Here is a 21,396-nt window from a genome sequence, read left to right as displayed (position 1 = left end):
TTGAAGAAATGTGTATCCATTATCTAACATAAATGATAAAACTGATTACAACTAAATTACACGTGTTTTACACGTGTTTACTGTAAATTAAAACAGTCTGTTGATTGATTGATTGATTGATTGAAATCTTTATTTCGAACATGCATAAAAACAAAACTTAGAATCTCCATGATCAGAGAGAAAAATAAAATAAAGATACATTAAAAGAAATGAAAAGTTTTATAAAGTATAAAGTATATATTAAATAGAAGAACATACAAAAAAACAAAAACAAAACTAACACAACAAAATGCAAAAAACAAAACAAAAGGACAACATGTTCGAAAAGGAGTAGGAAGAAGTAAAATAACTTATAAATCTCCTACCTTCATTTTAAGTAAAATAACAGAAAAATTAATGCAACAGTGTATATATACAGTCTGTGGCAAGTGACAAGGTGAACAAGGTGTTTGAACTCTTTGTTTCTTATAACAGTTTTCACAGCTTGAAGAAATAATGTGTATCCATTATCAAACATGAATGATAAAAACTGATAAAATAAATGTTACTGTAGGAATTAACAGTCTGTTAATTGTGTTAAGTATAGCTTGGGTAATGTCTATTACCTATTACACTTACATACTTGTAGTTAATAACGCTCCTCCTCAAATCATGAATGTGTCAACACGTTCTCACACTGTAGCCTTCTCACTCCAGGAGTCACCTGAGCTCATAGCCTGAGCTCCGTTTCTAGAAAGGTCCCCTAGTTTCGAGCCGCTGGGACCTGTCGGGTGCCGGTAATTAAAACAAGCCTACCCTCGCGTTCTACTTCAAAATAAAAGTCTCTAATGCAAACGACTTCCCGAGGTGGCCTAATGTGACAAAATAAATACTAACTGGGTTCGACGACGAGCCTTTATAGACATTAATAAACCAGTCAACCACGACAAACGAAACGCCCCGAATAAAAGTATAAAGTATAGTTTTCACCGCTTCGTCGTCTTCTTGTCTCTGACCTCACCGGGACTTTTCCTCGCGCACGTTCCCTGGACTCCCAGCGTGACGTCAGCCCTAGCGCCCGGTTAGCTAGCTCCCGAGCTAGTTAGCTAGCTGCCGTAGTTGACAGCGCACACCGGAGTCGGTTAACGTTAGCTAACCCGCTTGTAACTAACGCTTTCTGCTCTGGTGACTGTCGACGACGGCCATGGACGACGAAAGCCACCCCAGGACCCTGTAAGTAATTCCATGTGTTTTATCGTTATCGTTGGGTGTCGTTAGCTTCGCTAGCGCAGGAAACCGGTTGCTAACCTAGCCACCCCCCGTTGTCCTCAAACCTGCAGCAAAGTGCTCGACAACGTAGATCCTTATCGCCTCATTAACGTCGGGGTAGCAGATACAGGGTTAACTTTGAAAATAAAAGCCCCCTCTAATGTGATGTGCGTGGATGTAGCTATTCGATAAACGTCGACGGCGGCAGTTGCTGTCTAACGATGGTGGTTACGCTGGGCCGGTTGATAAGTCATTTAATCAAATGTAGATTCCGTCACAGTATTAACTCACCACCACTGACCACAAGGTAACAGTCCAAGTAACCTGTCAGTTTTTCACCTGCAGCATCACTGTCTGTCAGAGCTCATCGATATATGGACATGTAACAGATTTTGCATAAAAAAACATGTTTCCTCCTCCAGGTATGTGGGGAACCTGTCCAGGGATGTCACAGAAATTTTGATTCTGCAACTCTTCACCCAGATAGGACCTTGCAAAAGTTGTAAAATGATCACAGAGGTAAGCATTTACGATTGATGTCCTTGAGAGCTGTTTCAATTCCCTTGTGTGTCCCACTCCTCACCCAAAAGTTACCAGGACGTTTAACTTAGAAGGAAACAGTCATGTTCAATTGCAGCCACTGTTGGGAAGTGTGGATAAAATGAGAATGGTATAATTGCAGGTATACCACAGTTTTGTACAAGCTAGTGTATCCAACCTTTTGAACCACTGTGCATGACTTTGTCCCTTGCAGCATACGAGCAACGACCCCTACTGCTTTGTGGAGTTCTTTGAACACAGAGATGCTGCAGCGGCCCTCGCAGCCATGAACGGGCGGAAGATATTAGGAAAGGTAGGCCAACCTGTCTGGTCTAAAATTAAAAGTGAGGTTGGGCAGTTCATCTTTTGTCAGAATTCCCCTGTGATCTTTGTTCTTTGTGTAGAAAATGTATATATTTCCTTCTCTCTACTTTAACTTTAAATCCTCTCTCTCTGTGTACTCTATGCTTTCAGGAGGTCAAAGTAAATTGGGCCACCACTCCAAGTAGCCAGAAGAAAGACACATCCAGTAAGTGTTCACCTATTGATTTTCTGCTCTGCTGAAATCAGAGTTGGCCAGAGAATAGTAAATGGTTTCTTTGCTTTGATTTGTTTTGTTCCAGATCACTTCCATGTGTTTGTGGGTGATTTGAGCCCTGAGATTACCACTGAGGATGTTAAGGCTGCGTTTGCACCTTTTGGGAAAATCTCGTAAGTTTTCGCTTTGAAAGCATGATTCTTTTTATGTGCGTGTTTTGATTTAATTGCTACAGTGCAAGCATATTAATTTCTCTGAAGTTTGACACTATTGAGGTACTTAAAATTAACACATTGTAATATTATGGAAGTTGAAAAAAACATCTGTGGCCATGTTTACATGCATGGGTATTGACTGAATGGGGCATATAAAACATTCATTTTGTGATTAAATTGGTTAAACAGGTTTGATATAATAGAAACACTGGGACACAGTAGTGTCATAGTGGTCAAGGGGCTGATGACAAACTCAAGTGTCCCAAGATGGACACCTCCCAGGGGTCTTTCTTACATGTCACTCTGATTCTCTCTTCTCTTTCCCTCATTTATCTAGATTGCTATAACAAAGGCATAAAATGGCTAGTAAAGAGCACTGAAATATGAATATTGAGAATCAGACTTATATAAACTGTTAAGGGGAGACAAAAGCTTGTATTTTACGACAGGTTCTAAATGTCGAAAAGAACATCTGGGCAGATGGATGTCATATTGATTGCTAATCATTGATAATTAGTATTATATTATAGGCTAAACGATATAATTAATCGTTAGGCAGAATGATGTATGAGCAGGTGCTTAGAGGTCGACAGATAAGGTGTTCAGGAGAAGACTTTCTTTTCTGTTTCATCTTGATATATTATTTATCACATTTATAATTCATAATGTACATCCATGCATGTAAACATGGTTAGTGATGAACCAAGATACTTAATCGTCACGTATAATTAGATATCAAAATGGACTGGATTTCTTTTCATCAGATGCATTGCTATGTTTTTAAAAGTGCTCTTGGCAGATTGGAACAAACTGGTTAAAGTTTTTAATACCAACACCAGCCCTGTAGGTTATAAAGCTCTATATTGCAGATATTTACTTGTCATCTACGTATTGTGTCTCTCTGTTTTTATGCCTGAAATTTGAGCTTTTAGCATACTCTTGCTTTTCCTTGCATATTTAGGGTGTGGTAAGTAAACTGTACAGTATGTCAGCAAAATGTAAGCTGTGTGTATGAACGTGAACAGCTTTTAGTTGTGGGTCTCAGTGAAGTAATAGCACTTTGGTTATTTTACAGAAATGCTCATAGGATTGGACAGGAGCTTGAAGGCTAACAGCAAGGAACTGTGCACTCTGGAGACACAGATGTAGTTTTTTTTCTCTATTTATTCCATTCTTTCCATATGTCTTTATTTGTAGTTGCTATGTATTAACATGACCTAGCTTAGATTAACAAACTCCAATACTTAATGTATTCCTCTAAATCTATGTTTAAATTGTCTCTTTTGATTTGCATAGTGTTGTTTGTAGTGTAATGATCCTCTTCCAAAATTACTGAAAATGTCAATTTCTCAAAATTTGCAGCTCCCCAAACTCCATACTCCATATTGGTGGTAAAGAATTGACCAGGAAAAATAAAGAAATCTGTTAACAGGCCATGTATGCCGTTTAATTCCTTTTTTCTCTTTTGATATTTTCTATATATTTCTATTTGTAGGATGAGCACCAACAGCAGATTTTAAGAATGCATGGTAATCCATATAATCTGTTCCTATGTGAATTTAAATCAGTAGCCTACTGTTGAGAGGATTGAACAAAAAGTGGTGCTCTAGAGGCAATGATCCATTAATACATCTGAATTAACTTAAAAACAATACTGTAGGCTGCATGTATTTGTACTATGTTTTTTGTTTTCAAGTCTTGCTTTGAAGTTACATTGTGAGTCAGTGCTCAGTACAAGGCCATGATAGCTAATATACCTTAATGTAGGACAGAGTAGAGGATTCACAGTTCAGTGTGTTTTGCGTGGTTCCTTTTTTAGTTTGAAGCCTTTAAAGTGAAAATCGTACTGAAGCTGTTTAAACATCTCCCTGCAGGGATGCCCGTGTTGTGAAGGACATGGCGACAGGCAAATCAAAGGGGTATGGATTTGTGTCCTTCTACAACAAACTGGTAAGGCTCCAGTGCAAGAACACAGACTGAAGGTTATTTCTATTTTCTGTTTATTATCTTACTTTTAAAGCATTTACAGTAATGAAGGAATTAATCATAACCATAGTCACAACTACTTAAATCGTCTAACATTGCAGTTCTTATTTACCATCCCCATTTGAAACTTACATACCGTAGATTAAAACCAGTAATACATATTTTTGAGAACTGACTTTGGTCACCAATAAACTTTTAGAGATCAATCGAATCCAGAGGTCTGATTGTGTTTGATTTGGGTTTGTAGGACGCAGAGAATGCCATTATTAACATGGGTGGACAGTGGCTGGGAGGACGCCAGATCAGGACCAACTGGGCAACTCGTAAACCACCAGCTCCAAAGAGTGCCCTGGACAGTAAGTTTTAAAGTCTATATCATCTGTACAGCCACTGAGGGGGGCTGGAGCTCCTCTAGGTGGGGTAAGGGTCCACACATTCTGTGCTGTGGTCTGATATCTATTACACCTTTGTCATCAGTTGTAGATGGGGTCCAGTGAAGTTACATAACATACGTGTCCAATGAGCCAGAATAATAGAAAACTCCTTTGTGGGTGTGCAGGACCCTGAAAGGAAATCTCAGTTTTCAACCTGAGACAGCTGGATGGGGGGGAGGGGGTTAGAAGATATCTACATAACAGTGTTTTGAAAGATCAGTTATGGTCATGATGAACAGATAGGAAGAAGCATTCAACGTTCATCTTCCTCAGCTATCGCAAATAGGTTTTTAAAAATTGACTTAAAAGGTGAAGAAAAGTCTTGGTGATTCTGGCTTTTCAACTGTTGTGTGTGTGTGTGTATTTTCTTTTTTTTTTAAATTCAGATGGCTCCAAGCAGCTGAGGTTTGACGACGTGGTGACTCAGTCCAGTCCACAGAACTGTACCGTGTACTGTGGAGGGATCCAGTCAGGGTTATCAGGCAAGTGTCACGTTCTCAAAAGATGCCATTGTTAGCGCACGTAGTCATGCTGCACCAGTGATCTGATTATTTCCCAAACACATTACTCACACAGCCTGAGAACTGACCACAGGAACATTTTCTGTTTGTTTCAGAACACCTCATGCGGCAGACCTTCTCACCTTTTGGTCAAATTATGGAAATAAGAGTTTTCCCGGAGAAGGGATATTCATTCATCAGGTACAGTTTCAGCCCATTGCAGCATTTGGCCTGTAGATGTCAGCACAAACACATTGCATGACTTCATGACAGGCCAGTTCCCACTTCACTCAGTCAGTGGCCTCTTCTCTTATGTTTGTCCTCGCCTACAGTGCAGAGGTTTAAAGGTGTACAGAAAAGAAAATTGAATTTAAGCCCACTCTGGGTCATAAAATTAGTGTAATAACTCATCTATCAGACGATGTAGGCCAAACTTTGTGCAAAATTATATTTTTGAGTAAATCCGGGATGAAAGTGTTTGTTTTTTTTCGCATTGGATAATGCAGGCGCACGGATTATACGTCAGCCTGTACACGATTCATCAGTCACTGATATTGGATCCGTAATCCGTCATTCAAACGTCTGAAACACGCACACACACGGAGCTCGGTCTCGCCCCAAGCTTTGAATATCCCGCCCGCTCGATAACGACCAATCAAATTCGTTTTCCTTACTCGGGTAAACTCGTGTTGCAGCTCGTGACAACTCGGCGCGACAAACAGGACAAACGGCCATTTCTGTACACCTTTAATGCTCCGTGTTGTTGTTGAAATCCTGTGAGATGGATTTTCCTGCTAATCTGATGTTTCCTTTTTAAGGTTTTCCTCCCACGACAGTGCAGCCCATGCCATTGTTTCAGTAAATGGAACAGCCATCGAAGGGCACATCGTGAAGTGCTTCTGGGGCAAAGAATCTCCTGACATGGCAAAAAATCCCCAACAGGTATAAAGTGTCACTAATAACAGAACTCATTTTAGATTTAAATGTGTTTCTTAACCCTGTAGTAGTAGATTTATTACCTTTTAATTTTTCGGTGCATGACGTGAGCTGCTCAGTGAACACAATGGAGGTAAATGGTACAGGTCCCCTGTCCCTCAAAACTCATAGAATACACAATCCAACGACGCCAAGGATGTTATGACCTGCACATTCACCACCCTATGAAATAATCATGTATAATTATGTAACATTATGACACATGAAGCAAATACTCAGAACTACTTGTGCTTTTACAGGGTTTCCGCGGGTCATTAAAAAGCATTAAAAGTCATTAAATATATTTTGCTAAAATTAAGGCCTTAAATGGCATTAAAAGGAATTAAATTTGATTCTCAAAGGCATTAAAAAATTGATTGATTCATACAGTGAGATTTTGATATCATTACATCCCTATAAAGCACAAAGAGCAGAAAAATAGGGGGATTATACAGTTAATCTACAGTAAAATTAAATGTGGGTGAAGAAATGGAGAATTTTCTAAATTAATATTTTTAGGTGGTGGCAGGCTACTGTTGACTTTTTTTTTTTAATCGCTAGCGGCAAAAATCGGAATCGGCAGGTCAGGCTTTTTAAAAATCTGTGATCGACCAGAAAATTGCAGTCGGTGCACGATAAACATGCAGAACCAAGTAATTGGGTGTGTGTATGTGTATATAGGTAAGTGTATGTACGCACACGTATAGTATTTGCAGTCACGGGCATTAAAAATGTTTGAAATGGCATTAAAAAGCATTAAATTAGATTTGCTGGTACCTGCAGAAACCCTGTTTTAAACTCACTCCGCCCAGCAGCCGTGTCTGAAATGTAGTTCTGGCTACGCATTTGCCTCGAGAACAACTCTCTCTCATAATGTTACATGATTATTTCAAAGCGAGGTGAATGTGCAGGTCACAACTTGTCCACGAGAGCGTTTTGGAGTTGTTGGATTGTGAATTTGATGAGTTTGATGAGGGACAGGGGACCTGTACCGTTCACCTCCATTGTGTTCACTGAGCAGCTCATGTCTCTGCCCTGCGGATCTCAAAACAACATGCACAGATAATTAAAGGTAATGAACCTACTCCTATGACTAATAGGGATTATGGCAATGGGCAAATTTGCCAAAATGTTGAACTATCCTTTTAACAAAGGCGCTCTGACACTTATAAGTACTTAATGGTGATTCAGGGTTTAAATTAATGTAACACAGACACAGGTACATTACATTTCCTTAATCGGTATGACCCTCTTGTTGGGTTTGCGATATTATCCGCTCCTGACTGAACATGGACGTCATCTCTAATGGGACAGCTAAGATACGTCTTGACTTTGCTCTGTTGATTCCTCCAGGTTGAGTACAGTCAGTGGGGGCAGTGGAACCAGGTCTATGGAAGTCCACAGCAGCAGTATGGGCAGTATGTGGCCAACGGGTGGCAAGTTCCCTCCTACAGCATGTACGGCCAGACGTGGAACCAGCAAGGATTCGGTGTAGAGTGAGTTTTATTCTGTAGTGTTTAGATTCATGAGACCATATTGATCTTTTACATCACAGCTGATCTTTGTACACGTGCACCATAACCCGTACTAATGAGGTATTTGTGGGATCTTCACAGGCAGTCTCAGTCACCGGCCTGGGTGGGAAGCTTTGGATCTCCGTCGGCCCAGGCTGCAGCCCCACAAGGTCCAGTCATGTCCAACCTGGCCAACTTCAGCATGGCTGGATACCAAACGCAGTGAGCTGGCCCTGACCTAAGTGTAATACCAAGGGGAGTTTGTCAACCCTTTAGACCACATAGCACTCTTCTATCTGGACAGCTGCTCTGTTAAAAGAAGGGCGGGGGCCATATTCACAAAGCCTTTGTAGCTAGTAGTTGCTCCTAAGCCAGTTTAACAAATATGTTTAAAATGACAATGTTTGTTTCACTTTTTAAAAGTTTATTTGATGATAATTTATAGTTGTGTTATGGAAAAGTGCTCTTGGGCTTCTGAAGTAAAGCCAAACCAGCCGTCTTTGTCTGTCCAGTAGATGTAGTAGAGGGGCGTACCAGTCTTTTGAATGTTCTGCCCATTGAAAAACATACCTAGTATGTGACAAGAGGATTCACAGCATTAGCATGCTGACAGACGGGTATCTAACAGACACAAAAGCCTCTCCTCTCATCACACATTACGTAAATTATCCAGTCGGCCAAACCATCAAAAGTCAGTGTGGTCCTTCAAAACCGCTTGTTAACCCGTAAATTAAAAATGTAAACATAGAAAATTGTAATTTAAACTTAACAGCTGAGTTATTTAATGGAGCTAAAAGCACACTTACTATAAGCCATTATGATGCTCCAGCAGCTGGATCAAAGTCCCCTGAAACCTCAAAACTTGATGAGATTAATATTGAAATATTATACTAAAGCAATATCTGCTCTCAGTTTGCCTTCATGGTGTCATAATATTTTAAAATGTGAGTAGGAAGTCGTTTGTTACAGGTTCTCAAAATGCTTATTCAGCTGTCAACACTGGGGGCCTGTTTCTCTCATTTTATACAACAGAGAACAAGCATCCAACCAAGTCTTCATGCGTCAATGGGTTCATTTTTGTCAGTTTTTAAAACGGCATGCAGCCATGCACAGTGTTGCACAGGTAGAGCAGGTGTGATCTGTTGCGATGAATTAGTGTGGCAAACTGCACTGAGCCAAAAGTATGAACCAACCTACTAATGTTGGTCTGGGCTTCGCTTCAGCTCGTACAGTGTGTAAATGTTTAGTCCTGTTTTGACATATTAACGAAAACGCTTTGTGAATAGAGGCCCGGGGTCGGTAGTTCTTCTTTTCCCATACACGTGAAGCGACTATTTGTACAAACAACTGTGGCTTTAAAGGGGACTTTAGCTTGAGGTGGTATCTCTTGGGTAAATTTTGTGTACAAAGAAACATTTCACCTACACAGCTCTAAGCAAAAAAAAAGTGTTTTTCATGTTTTGTATCAGAGTGATCAGCATGTTCTTTGCAGACTTTTGATGGATTTTAGTTTACACCTTAATGTAGCCTAGATTGGACTAATTTATACTCCTGTGTCTCAAGGGAAAGGCTATAGCACATGCTCTCTGTGTAAAGAAAATATTGTAAAAACAGCGTAAATCCCCAAACTTTGTAATGGTAACAGACGCTGTGTGCTGATTCTGGGGCTGGTTTCCTAGAGGAATATTGAATCTTAAATATTTTCTTCCTCCTTCCTTCCTCTTGTTAACCTCAGCTGATTGATAGTCATCTATTTCTAATGGCTGTGAGAGTTTGCAAAGAATTTTAGACATTATTTAGCGCCAAAACCAGCCCCTAATGACATTGCATCATATTTTATATCACTCAAAATGTTTTTTTTGTTTTTTGTTTTTCTTTTGGTCATCACGCCCCTGTCTAGACAAACTGCTAACTGTTTCAGGCTTATGATGAATTGGGATTGTTTTATTCATCAGAGCAGCAGGTACTTGTGCTGCTCTCAGTGCATTTTCTTCCTATATCCCACATAAACTATTTAAAAATCACTGGAAAATTGTGACAAGAGGATGTCTTAAATATGTCCTGCCATTTGGATTTATTTGAATATGTGCCATTTTGTACAATGTAGTACACTCCTGTGCTCCCCCTCCCCCACCCCACCCCCCCAGGCGTATTAGCCAACGTACATGGTCATGTTTTTGTTTTATTAGCTGGGGGTTGTTCATCTAACATAACAGGGTCATATTGGCTGAAAGTGTAAATACAAAACCATGATCACAAACCTTCATGAAACTCAAGAAATGATGTACATACTGTAGGTAGAACATTATGAGAGAATGCCATCATTAAATATCAGCAATATAATTTATGCATAAGCCTTAATTGATGTGTTGGTAAATTCACATTCATTGTGTTATTTCCAGAAGCTCCATTACAGGTCTCAATTCTTTTCAACTGTGGATTTTCCCATTTTTAAGTTTGTGTGCCATTTTGAGGACGTAGCAGCAGGCGGGTGAAGTTTCAGCTTGAACTGCACGCTTACGACATGTAATATATATTTCTTGCTTAAAATAATGAATGTAATTGCAATTTGCTTTTATGACAATAATCCATGTAAGTTGAACAACAGAAGTGATGTTTAATAAACGGATGAAATCTTTTTTTTTTCCATTTAACGGAAAACCTCAAGTCACTTCAAATAAAGAAACATTTTAACCTGATTGTTCGATATATTTATTAGACGCTGATAAAATGTGCTCTTACACTGACATTCTGACAGCAAAGCATAAATTCACCCTAAATGTATGTCTTGACAGGAACTCTACCAGACACGGTAACATTTATTAAACAGAGGCTCCGATATTTGTACCATCAGAATGAGAGATTCACCACAGCATTTTCTCAGAAGCCTTTCTACCCTTTCTGTTCTGCAGTAATTTTGAAAGATAGGAAAGATTGCATACCAACATCCAGTCACCTTGGATAAAATGTTACAGATCCAGGTATTTAGTATTAAATGTAGACATGATTTTAATTAAGGGCTATTGATGCTGCCATCTATCATGTTTGCCCCATTACAACAAGAGATGGACAAAATTGAATCATTAAATTATGTATTGCACACAAAATACATATGAGGGGATTATTCTGAAGACATCCCTCTAAACCTCAGAAGTGTGATAGTTTTGCAGGAGCTGGATAAACATTAAATGACTAAAGCAAAGCAAACATTCAGTTAGTCTGATGAGTGACGTATTACACTGCCTAATCTTGGATTATATTGCACAGATTTCCTCGTTCTACCCTACTATGGAGACAAATGTAAATTACAAAACACTAACAATATACAGATGTACATTCAAGTCTCATCTACAACAATGTAGGCTCCTATAAATCTGAGGTTAAACAACCAGTGTATAACATTAGCTCTAGTGAAGCTTCTCTAGTAAGCAAAGAAAATCAAAAACATATTTACACAGTATTTACATGGCTGAGTGTGGAAGCCATACTGTCAGGAGTGTGTTGTTGATCTGAATGCCTAACTGTTGAATTCAACCTGAAGAATCTGTGTTCTGAACAAAAGATAACTTAGTGGACTGACCCTCGCATCCTCATGTGTCAGCTGACTTCCAGATAACCCCTGAATCTTTTCCCAGAGGTTATTCACATGTGACAGTCGTACGTGGAGTGGGCGTGACCTGCTGGTCTCCTGGAGGACAGCTCGGCCCTCGTGCCCCTGTCCACACAGACCAGGACACTCCCATCTGAGGCAGTCTCATCACTCTGCACAGGGGTAATTGAAAATTAAATATTTTGTATCTATTAGAAGAAAGTCTTAATTTGATGTTTACATTACAGCCCCACTGTACCATGAACACAGTTGTTACACATCTTAGAATATACTGTTAGCACTTGATGAAATTAGATTTTAAAGGGATAGTTCAATATTTTTGACAAGTTGGCCCATTGCCATAATCCCTGTAGTCTTCGGAGTAGGTTCATTACCTTTGATTTTTGGCGCAAGCTATTTTTCTTTAAAAAGGTGGAGCCGTGCCATGAACTTCTTGGTTTCCCTCATCAAACTCATCAGAGGCAGTGTTTAGCTCAGTTGGTAGAGCACCCGCCCCATGTGTTGAGGCTATAGTCCTCACTGCAAGCGAATCCCGCGCCGAGCGGCCCTATCCTGCGTGTCATTTCCCCCCTCTCATTTTTTTATTTATTTGTTTATTTGTAATGGGACTTTGCATATTCATGAACATACAATATGTAAATATGCCAGATTTAGCTCTAAAGCTAATTTCCATCTGCAGTACCGCAGTTCACACTGAAACAACATTAGACAAGGACTGCCTCCCATTTCCTGTCTCTCTCTCAACTCTCCTGTCCTGGCGAACCCCCCCCCAAAAAAAATCCAACAACTCCATAACAAGTTGTGGACAAGTTGTGACCTGCACATTCACCACGCAATGAGATAATAGAATGTTACGAGACAGAGTTGTTTTTGAGGCAAATGCAGAGACTGCTTGCCGAAAAACTGCCCTCGACGGGAACGCGCATCAGCTGTTTTGCATGAATTTACCTCAAAAACAACTCCTCTCATAACGTTCCGTTATTATCTCATAGCGTGGTGAATGTGCAGATCACAACTTGTCCACGAGAGCGTTTTGGAGTTGTTGGATTGTGTATTTGATGAGTTTGATGAGGGAAACCAGGAAATCCCATTAGCCTCTGTAGCGTAGCTCTGAGCAGCTCGCGGCTCTGCTCCGCCATTCTAAGAATAACATGCACCGACAATTAAAGGTAACGAACCTACTGTTATGACTAGGAATTATGGCAATGGGCCAATTTGCCAAAATATTGAACTATCCCTTTAAAAATATCTGTAACCCATTTCTGTACTCACCTTATTACTGTACACAGACAGTTTCCCTGCTGTTTCGTTCCCTTTGGCTTTCTCTTGCAATCCCAGTTTCTCCATCATCAACTCAATCTTGGCTGCGATATCGGCCACAGAGCTTTCAAGATGGAGAACCTGTCGGGCCAGTCTGACATGGGAAGGGAAAGGTAATTCAGATTTCAGTTAATGTTTGCTAATATGAATTTCATTTTCTTCTTAAAGGAATTTAAAGGACATGTCACAGGTTCAGTTAAAAAACCTGTCTCACTTTAAAAACTGTTCCCGATCGACCCAGGTTTGACCAGAGTGGTTCTTCTTATCACTGGCGGTTGCAGGAGGCTTCTCTAGTAACTCTTTCTCATAATTCATCCCGAGGTTGTTGAGTTCAGCGCTAAGAGCATCCTGAGACAAAAAAGGAAAATCATGAAAATTGATTGTTCTGTGTTCACCCTTAAGTTTATTTAAATACTCTGCAGTGAGAGAGAAGGTGACCACATTTATCCTGTAAAGCAGGTCGAGCGATTTAAAAGATGACACAAACCCTCTTTTGCTCCAGCTCGATTTTCATCCTCTCTTGTTCGTCCTCATCTAGAATTTGGTTCCCGTCACTGTCAAAACGTGAGAAGGCTGCAGAAATTTCATGATCAGCATGTCCCATCCTGTGAGATCATCAGAGAGGTGAGGGTTACATTAAACACCCAAACTGGCATGTGCTCCTTCTGTCCACCTTCTATATTCGACATATTGTCACTTACTCCTTCAGAGTTTCTCTGAAGTCCTTGAATTCAATTTCTCCAGATCCAGACCGTAGTGCCTTCTGGACATCTGATATTTTCTCCTTTTTGAGTTTCAGCTTCATAAATGTCTTCGTATAGCTCTGAATCACAAGGAGAAATTAGATGGTTCGCCACTCTTGTAAAATTCTGCTCTATTTGACTCTTATCTCCCTTTACCTGTTTGATGATGTCCGTAATTTGCAGCTCATCTTTTTGAGACGAGAGCTCCTCCTTCACTTCAGTGTATGTGTCATTAATGATGGCCAGAAACATGTTCTGAGGAGCAAATGGATGAAAAGATAATGCAACTGCTCTTTAAAAAAATAATTTTATAATACAGCAGATTTTAAAATGTGGATTGACCTACCAGCAGAACAAAGAAAACAAAGAATACGTAGGTGACAAAGTAGATCGGCCCCAGGACTCTGTTTGCTCGGTCAATGGCATCATAATCAAAGTCTCCGAGAATAATCCTGAACTGCGTGAAGCTGCAGAAAGAAAAAAAAAAGTGATATTAAAGTTGATGCTGTGGTGTCCGATTTAAATGTGACCTGCTGAGCTGCTCTCATGCACTTACATGCACTTGACAAAGGTGCTGAAGGTTTCAACCTCTGTCCCAAAGAGCAAGTATCCGAGCTGAGCATAAGCGAAGAAGACGATGAAGAACATGACCGCGAATCCCAAGATGTCTTTAGCGCATCGACCCAGAGTGGAGGACAGCTGCGTCATTGTCTTGTTAAAGCTGATGTACTTGAAAACCTACAAGCATGAGAAGAAAGCAGGCTTTGTTTAGGATGACGCCAGATCCAGATCATGTTTCGAAGTACTGAGTTGAAGTGAGAGTGAGTTTACCTTGATCCACGCAAAGAACAAGTTCACAGCATTCATGTTGTTGTACTGCATTTGCCAGAATGCCAGAAATTCAAAATCAGCGTAGATGTCAGGGTTTTCCAGCAGTTTGCCCAGCAACTTGTCCACTTTGATAGTTCGGAAAACATTGAATATGATGGCAACGATGGCGAGCTGGAAAGAAGAACGACGATGACACTTACAGCCAAAGCAAATCAGAGACACGGTCCAGTCTGAATCAGTTAAGAAATATATTTTCTTACCATAATGACGACAACATCTAGTATGTTCCAGATGCTTTTGAAGTAGGCCAACTTGTGTATCCGCACTTCAAGTATCTCCTCCACGACGTAGTAGAGGATGAATATGCAGAAGACGATCTCACAGCCGAGGATGAAGAAATCCCAGTAGGTGATGTAGCGAATCAGTCGGACCGTTCTGATCTGGTAAGACGGGATCGCGCCACCGGTTGCTGGGAATTCAACCAGTAACCTGCAACAGGCGGATGACAAGATGGTCAACAAATGGTTTGAGTCCCAACCAGCGAATGAATAAGTGGTTCTGCTTACCTGATGACACAGAACATGTTGATGTTGGCATTGTAAGTGGAAAAGTCGACGAAAGCCGCTCTGGTTCCTCGGTCCAGCCAGAGGTTGTCCACCAGCTCCTTCAGTATGATGGCGCTCTCCTCCTTGGTCCGACTCAGGTCTTGGTAGAATCCTGCTCCGCTGTAGGTGGTCAGCAAACCCCAGTGAGAGGAACCCTTCAGGTCTTTCTCTGCGTGGTAGCTCCAGCTGTATAGATACAAAAGAGGACAAAAACAGCTGAGAAAAGGATTAACCTTTGCTGCACTTCTTGAACGCAACATCTTGGTGTCGAGGTAGCTTACGCGGTGCCGTTAATGAGACCAAAGCTGAGCTCTTGCTCCTTTTTGTCATTGTAGACATCAAAACATCCCGTGATCTCATCTCGGAAGTCGTCATGGACCTTGCAGGAGTTGTTCTTGATCTTTATCTGCCTCATCCTGGGGACTCCCAGCAGCATGTTCTCATAGTAGATGAAAGACTGGTCCCCGCTGTCCAGTGACTGGTTATTGTACCATTTAGTCCAGTAGAGACCGTCCAGTAACGGGCCCTGAGCATACTGTTCACATAAGGAGATGTTAGATTCACACAGAGTAAAACTTCATATTCATAATTTCTCACAGTGTTTGCTATGGAGGAATGAAATGTGGTGGGAAAACTCACAGTCCAGAAGTCAGCCATGGTGCCAATGGACTGAAATTTAACTCCACTTTCACCAGCTGTATTCACAAACAGGTCCGTCATGGCTTTAGTGTAATAGTAGGTGCTCGAACTGGTCATGCCGTATGTCACTGAAAGACAACGTAAGCACACTGTTGACGTCCAATGCTTGATCCCTATCTGGCTTTGCTCAGGCTCAGCTCCAAACATGGCTCCTTTCAGCGGTCCAAGATAAGGCAGCCCAGAGGCAGACATGCAAAGCCTCATTGAAGACTTGCTGTTTGGCTGCGTTTATGTCACAGCCATCAAATAGATTCAGATTAGAGGCCGTAATTTGTTTGAAGAGAGAGCACGCTGGCCTGACACAAATAGCCTCATCAAACAATGTAAATCTAACTCACACAAAGCAACAATGGATGAGGCCTAATGCTCTTATCACTAAAAGGCAAGAGAACAGTGCCCATGTCCTTTTCACTCCTGAAGCTCAGCTGGACAATGGCTTTCAGGCAGATGGATGGGAAGGGCATTTGTGGTAGGCATTAAAGCAGGGTAAATCAACAGTCCAAGTGCCCTATACAGTAACATCCTGCTAAATGGAGGGCAGTGATCAGCATAGGTAAAAACAAACAGTTTGATTGGAAAAATACGAAAAATAGGACTAAGGCACGTAAATATAGGAAGCCTGAAGGAGATACAGTATGTAATTCACTTAGGTGAAAATTAGTGTTTGTCAGACCCAGAGACACATTTTACTTCTCTTAATGGGTCATTCATTTGTCAGAAGTTTAATTTTATGGCATCAGTATTTGGCAGAAATTTCAACAGGCTTCGTAATACAAATTAAACTTACAACTTTCCTTCCCTGATGCAGAGAGACACTTTGTCAAATGTTTTCAAAAGGAATTACAAAGTATAACTTGCAAATACTGTCTGTCTAGTGAATTTGACATAGTTTTACTATTTTTACTATTACTTTTACTTTAAGACTGATTCAAAGTTTTTCCAATAAGTGCAGGATACATATTTTGGATTATGTGTGCATGTTACTTACAGAGGCATATGTCCACCAGGAACACCAGATAGACCAGTAACTCTCGTAGTGTGGTTCGGACAAACAGCTCTCTGTTGTTGGAGGTGTTTTCGGTCAATGTTGTGCCCCACAAGCCTACACAAAAAATAACAGTGTTAAGTCATCAATCGTGTAATCGCGATGGAGATGTTTCAAGATCGTTTGTGAAGTTCTGTCACTGACATTTTCAGTTAAAGAAATATTGAGACATCAGTAGATTTTGTAGGCCTTAACTGTAAAGCAATCTTGGGTTTTTTGAAAGTCATTATATAAATTAAAGTTAGTATTATTATTAACTGAAGCAGCATCAAAGACAGTCTCCCGTGGGGTGAATTGTTCACAGATTGATTGTCAGAGATGAATCAGTACTCATGAATCTGTTAGTACAGTTGATATTCAAAGCAGTGTGTGTTCATACCTTTGATAAAAGAGCAGCAGCCTCGTTTCTTCACCAGACTTTGCTCGGAGGACGGTGGCTCCTCTGGCGGCTGGTGGAAGGGGCCGGGGGTGTCCAGTTTGTAGATGCTGTCCATGGAGCCCTGGAAGAGAGGCTGAGGGTTGTAGATGGTGCTGACCGCTCGGGGAAACGGCGGAGGGGAGCCACAGAAGCCCTGGTTCACCCAGCCACCGTTGCCCACGGCATCCAACTCGCACTCCACCTGCCCGGCCAGGTGGCTCTCGGCCCGGTTGTTGAGGCACTTCATCGCTGTGAGCCTGCTGTGTGGCGTTGTGTGTCAGACCGGCTGAGGTTTAGGTCAGAGGAGAAAGTGAAGCAGAGCGGTGCGGGCAGCTTCTGAACACCTGCTGGAGGGACCATTATAAAGAGTTGATGACATAAGCTTTGAGGAGGGAGGAGCTGCTGGTCCTCTGCTGGAGCTTTTGTAGCCCTGAGATTGAGTCTAAACATTTAAGGTGATGCTGTAATCAGTGTTGACGTAATTGTGTCCAGTTCTTTTAATCTCAGTACAACACATTTAACCTTATTTTGGTGAGCGGTACAATCAGAACTACCATTAACAATAAGAGCTCATATCTAGTCCTGTGACAAGTATCTAAAATCTGCTGGACATGTCCAACAAGAGAATGTAAAGAATAAATAATTCAGCAGTTAGAAGACATTTTAATTTGTTTTGCCCTCTCAGTTACATACATGCTGAGCACATTGTTGTCACTATTGATTAGCAGCTCATCTGGTGACGCGCTCTCATTGAGGAAATCAATTAATTTGCAAGTCGATTATATTTTCTGTCACCAATTGTTCAGCGCTCGCCACTGAATTAATGAAGAGCGTAATTGCAGTGTCGCCTCATCGCCGTTCTCTGCACTTTTGACTCTGATGTCTATTCATTTTTGACATGCCAACTGTCAGAGGGCATTTTATTAGATATGCAAACATTCAACGTGGCGTATGAATCATTAGGACCATCTGCATCAGTGTTTGGCACCTCGTCCCGTCGGCCTGTCCTGTCAGCTCAACAAGCTCCATGCAACCTTCCTTAGTGTTCAGCAGATGTACACTCATTAATGTGTTTGATATTCGCTTTATGTTTTTTTCTACAGTATGATTTGATATATGATATCCCTCCATATATTTATTTTTGTAGCAATTCATGCGTGTGTTTATTTTGTGCAGCAGTGCATTAAATGAGATAGACCTAAAAAACAAACAAACAAAAAAAACCTCAATAACACATAATTTCACATATTACCACCCAAATCAACTGCATGCTAATTCAATGTGTGTAGTGTATTAGGAGTTTGGACAATACAGTTCCTGCACTGCTGTGGATGTCCTCCACTTAATGCAGATAGAGTTTGGGTCCAGCTATGGGCCGTCATGCCTGAGCGGCTCTGAACAGAGCGATTACACACAGCCATTACCACACAATAGAGTTTAATTTCTGCTCCCCCGCTGAAGCCGTGGCAGGATCTGGTACACAGGCTTCCTTAATCTGCTGCGGCTTGTGCCACCATTCAAACTTTTTCAAATCTGTAACAATCACTTTTCAGTGGCCGATGATTGCCATTTAAATCTGTAGCTGTGTTGGCTCCAACAATGGACGGTCCGACCGCGGATCACGTGTCAACCTGCTTTATCTCTGCGTATACCCTGGACTGTGCTGCAGCAGACTCCAAGAGGTGGTAGCCTATTTCTACTTTGGAAATTTGAGAATAAAATAATTAAATGATTAGTCCTATACTTTGCACTAAAAAAGGAGTCTATTTTAAATGTTTAAACTTTGGTCATCCCGCTGACGTAACAGTGTCTTATCTCAAAACACAGGAGCTGTGGACAAAAGGATGATTTATTCCCCTGACGTGACCTGCCATCTCTCCTACTGAGAGCCTGACACACCAGACAAAGAATGTGCTGTAAATGACTTGTTCTTGGTGGTAACCTCTGCTCTGACAGCAGATAAAAGTGAGGGCTTGATTGCCAAAGGTTTCTAATTAGAGGATTTTCTTGAAATAAGAGAATAGGAAGTAAAATGTATCATTATTGTCTAAAATTAAACTTTGCAGTATATCAGGGTGATATTTTGCAAATACAAAATGTGACTTATCTAACAAGATGAGACTATAAGGAACCAGAGCAAAGCCTTTCATATAAAATAGTTTTTATTTTTGATCAAAAATTATAATTCAACAAAATAGAGGTCTGCGCGTGAAAAATAACATAATATTTTTCAAATCTACAAACATGTACACCTTGAAAAAATAGTTACATATTGACTTTAACTAAGACAACAATGATTTTTCTCAGGATCCACTGAACATTGCACAACATTTTAGGGCCATATCAAAATAAGTGACAAAAGTTACACCATTGCCTGTATCTCCAGTACAATCTAATGGTCATTATAATGACGCTACACTTCTCTCATTGCTATACTCTGAACAAAAAGATGCTCAATATTGCTGGGTTTCCTAGCAAAAAAATAAAATAAATAGGACTTCAAACTAAAACAGAAGCCTTTTGGATTGTCATTATCATTACTAGATAAATACAAAATGAAAATAATGCAATACAAATGTATTTACTGTCTCCTAGACTTGAGGAAGGATATTCACAGTCACCCACACCCGACAACATGACTGATTAAAACACAGGTTGCAGCGGTTTATGCGTGGACCTGATGTCCATCGAACTGATAGGAGAAGGCTGAGTGGATGAAGTCCTGTTCGCCCGGGGAGTCGTACCTCATGAGGCAGGAGTAGTTCTCCGGCTGCACACAGTCAAACTGCAGGTCCAGCCACTGCCTGTGAGGAGCGTTGTGCCTCCTGGCGTCGGTCAGGATCCGGTTGAGGGCCATGATGTAGCTGAGGGCCATCTGCAGGGTTTCATATTTGGACAGTTTTTTGTCCTGGCCCCACTGTGGGACCACTTTACGTAAGCGATCGAAGGCTGTGTTCAAACCCTGCATCCTCTTCCTCTCCCTGGCATTGGCCGCCATCCTCCGCCGCGTGGTCTTCTCTGGGCTCTTGGAGTCTGCTTCCGAAGACTCGGATCCAGAGTCGGTGCAGCTGGGTCGACGGGATTTCATGGCTTTTTTTTCCTCTCTTTTGCTTGAAGAATCAAACCGGAGATGGTCCTCAGATGAGTGAGACTCAGCTGTGAGTCAGTAGGTCCGTCAGAGAAGCTTCCAGTTTGGTTTCAGGGTTCCTCAGAGGTTCCTCTGTTTCCTCTGATGTCCACACTGTCCTGTGTGTGTGTTGAGTGTCAGATGTGTGTTACCCCGGTTAGTGGACAGTCTGAAGAGTCCAAGGTGTCTGTGATCCTGGAGACAGTGAGGCAGCAGCTTTTATAAGACGAGCAGATGAACAGGTGGCAGCAGGTGGAGTCCCTGCCCCCCTGCTCCCCATCCTCAATATTGCTCATAGAGAAACCCATGCAGACTCATATTCACCCCCCCACACACACACACACACAAGGGCATGTATATACACACTCGGCACACACACAAACAAGACCTTAATGAAATTCCAATTATCTTGGGCTGGGCTCTCTGGCCGTGGCTTCACTCAGAGCCATGTGTCACAAACACCAAAAGTACCATCTGGTAGCTCAGCTCACCACAGCTGATGGTGCAAACAAACTTTAAAAGACCAGCACTGTGGATGCTCCATGGTTTTACTTGTATTCCCCCCAATCATTAAAATCATTAAGAACCTAATTAACAATTCATGCCTGAACTCTTAATTAAGCTTTAATGTAAAGAGAATATGATAAATAATGTAAATTAAACCAGGTTTTAGCAGAATTCAGGAAACTACATCATAGAAGTGTGAAAATGGCTTAATAAAAGCACCAGTATTATTTTTGAACAATTTTAAAATTGACAATTTTAGAGGATATTTCAATATGAGTAAATCTAAACATAGAGTATTCTCAGTCCTATTGTCATTTCTTAATCAATATCTTCTTCCTCTTAAATATCTCATAGAAATGTATTAAGAAGTTTTGTCAATTTACAGATTAAAGATAAAATCTCTGGAGGCACCTTTAAAACGAAAAAAAAAGAGAAAAAAGTTACATAATCCACCAAGATGTCTCCTTTCACTTCTCATGTAACTGGTCTCCATATGACAATAACCATAATCTGAGATTAGCCTGAGGCAACAGAAGTGTAA

The 21,396-nt window shown here is 40.9% G+C and overlaps 3 protein-coding genes across 3 annotated transcripts; 1 reads left to right on the top strand and 2 right to left on the bottom strand.

Moving 5' to 3' along the window:
- Positions 1-1,055: 1,055 nt before the first annotated feature.
- Positions 1,056-10,649, top strand: tial1 (TIA1 cytotoxic granule-associated RNA binding protein-like 1). The gene is made up of 12 exons (XM_085800453.1): positions 1,056-1,212; positions 1,671-1,767; positions 2,003-2,101; positions 2,263-2,317; positions 2,412-2,499; positions 4,416-4,491; positions 4,775-4,883; positions 5,348-5,443; positions 5,578-5,662; positions 6,280-6,403; positions 7,790-7,932; positions 8,053-10,649. The coding sequence occupies exons 1-12, from the start codon at positions 1,184-1,186 to the stop codon at positions 8,174-8,176; spliced, it is 1,125 nt and encodes a 374-aa protein (XP_085656579.1). The 5' UTR covers positions 1,056-1,183; the 3' UTR covers positions 8,177-10,649.
- An 871-nt stretch (positions 10,650-11,520) lies between these two features.
- Positions 11,521-17,468, bottom strand: pkd2l1 (polycystic kidney disease 2-like 1). Its single transcript, XM_085799029.1, has 15 exons — positions 17,183-17,468; positions 16,747-16,860; positions 15,699-15,826; positions 15,341-15,594; positions 15,021-15,245; positions 14,715-14,943; positions 14,455-14,625; positions 14,180-14,361; positions 13,970-14,090; positions 13,780-13,878; positions 13,582-13,703; positions 13,368-13,485; positions 13,095-13,228; positions 12,833-12,974; positions 11,521-11,712 (listed from the first exon to the last, which is right to left on the bottom strand). Exons 1-15 carry the CDS (start codon positions 17,466-17,468, stop codon positions 11,593-11,595), a joined length of 2,445 nt encoding a protein of 814 aa, XP_085655155.1. The 3' UTR covers positions 11,521-11,592.
- A 1,897-nt stretch (positions 17,469-19,365) lies between these two features.
- On the bottom strand, positions 19,366-20,646 carry atoh7 (atonal bHLH transcription factor 7). Its single transcript, XM_085799026.1, has one exon. The coding sequence runs from the start codon at positions 20,307-20,309 to the stop codon at positions 19,887-19,889; it is 423 nt and encodes a 140-aa protein (XP_085655152.1). The 5' UTR covers positions 20,310-20,646; the 3' UTR covers positions 19,366-19,886.
- Positions 20,647-21,396: the final 750 nt, after the last annotated feature.

Source organism: Trachurus japonicus, chromosome 15 (assembly GCF_045865225.1).
Source record: "Trachurus japonicus isolate A0001 chromosome 15, Traja_1.0".
Lineage (NCBI taxonomy): Eukaryota > Metazoa > Chordata > Actinopteri > Carangiformes > Carangidae > Trachurus > Trachurus japonicus.
The sequence above is the reverse complement of the archived record's forward strand: the minus strand, read 5'-3'. Positions and strand labels throughout refer to the sequence as shown.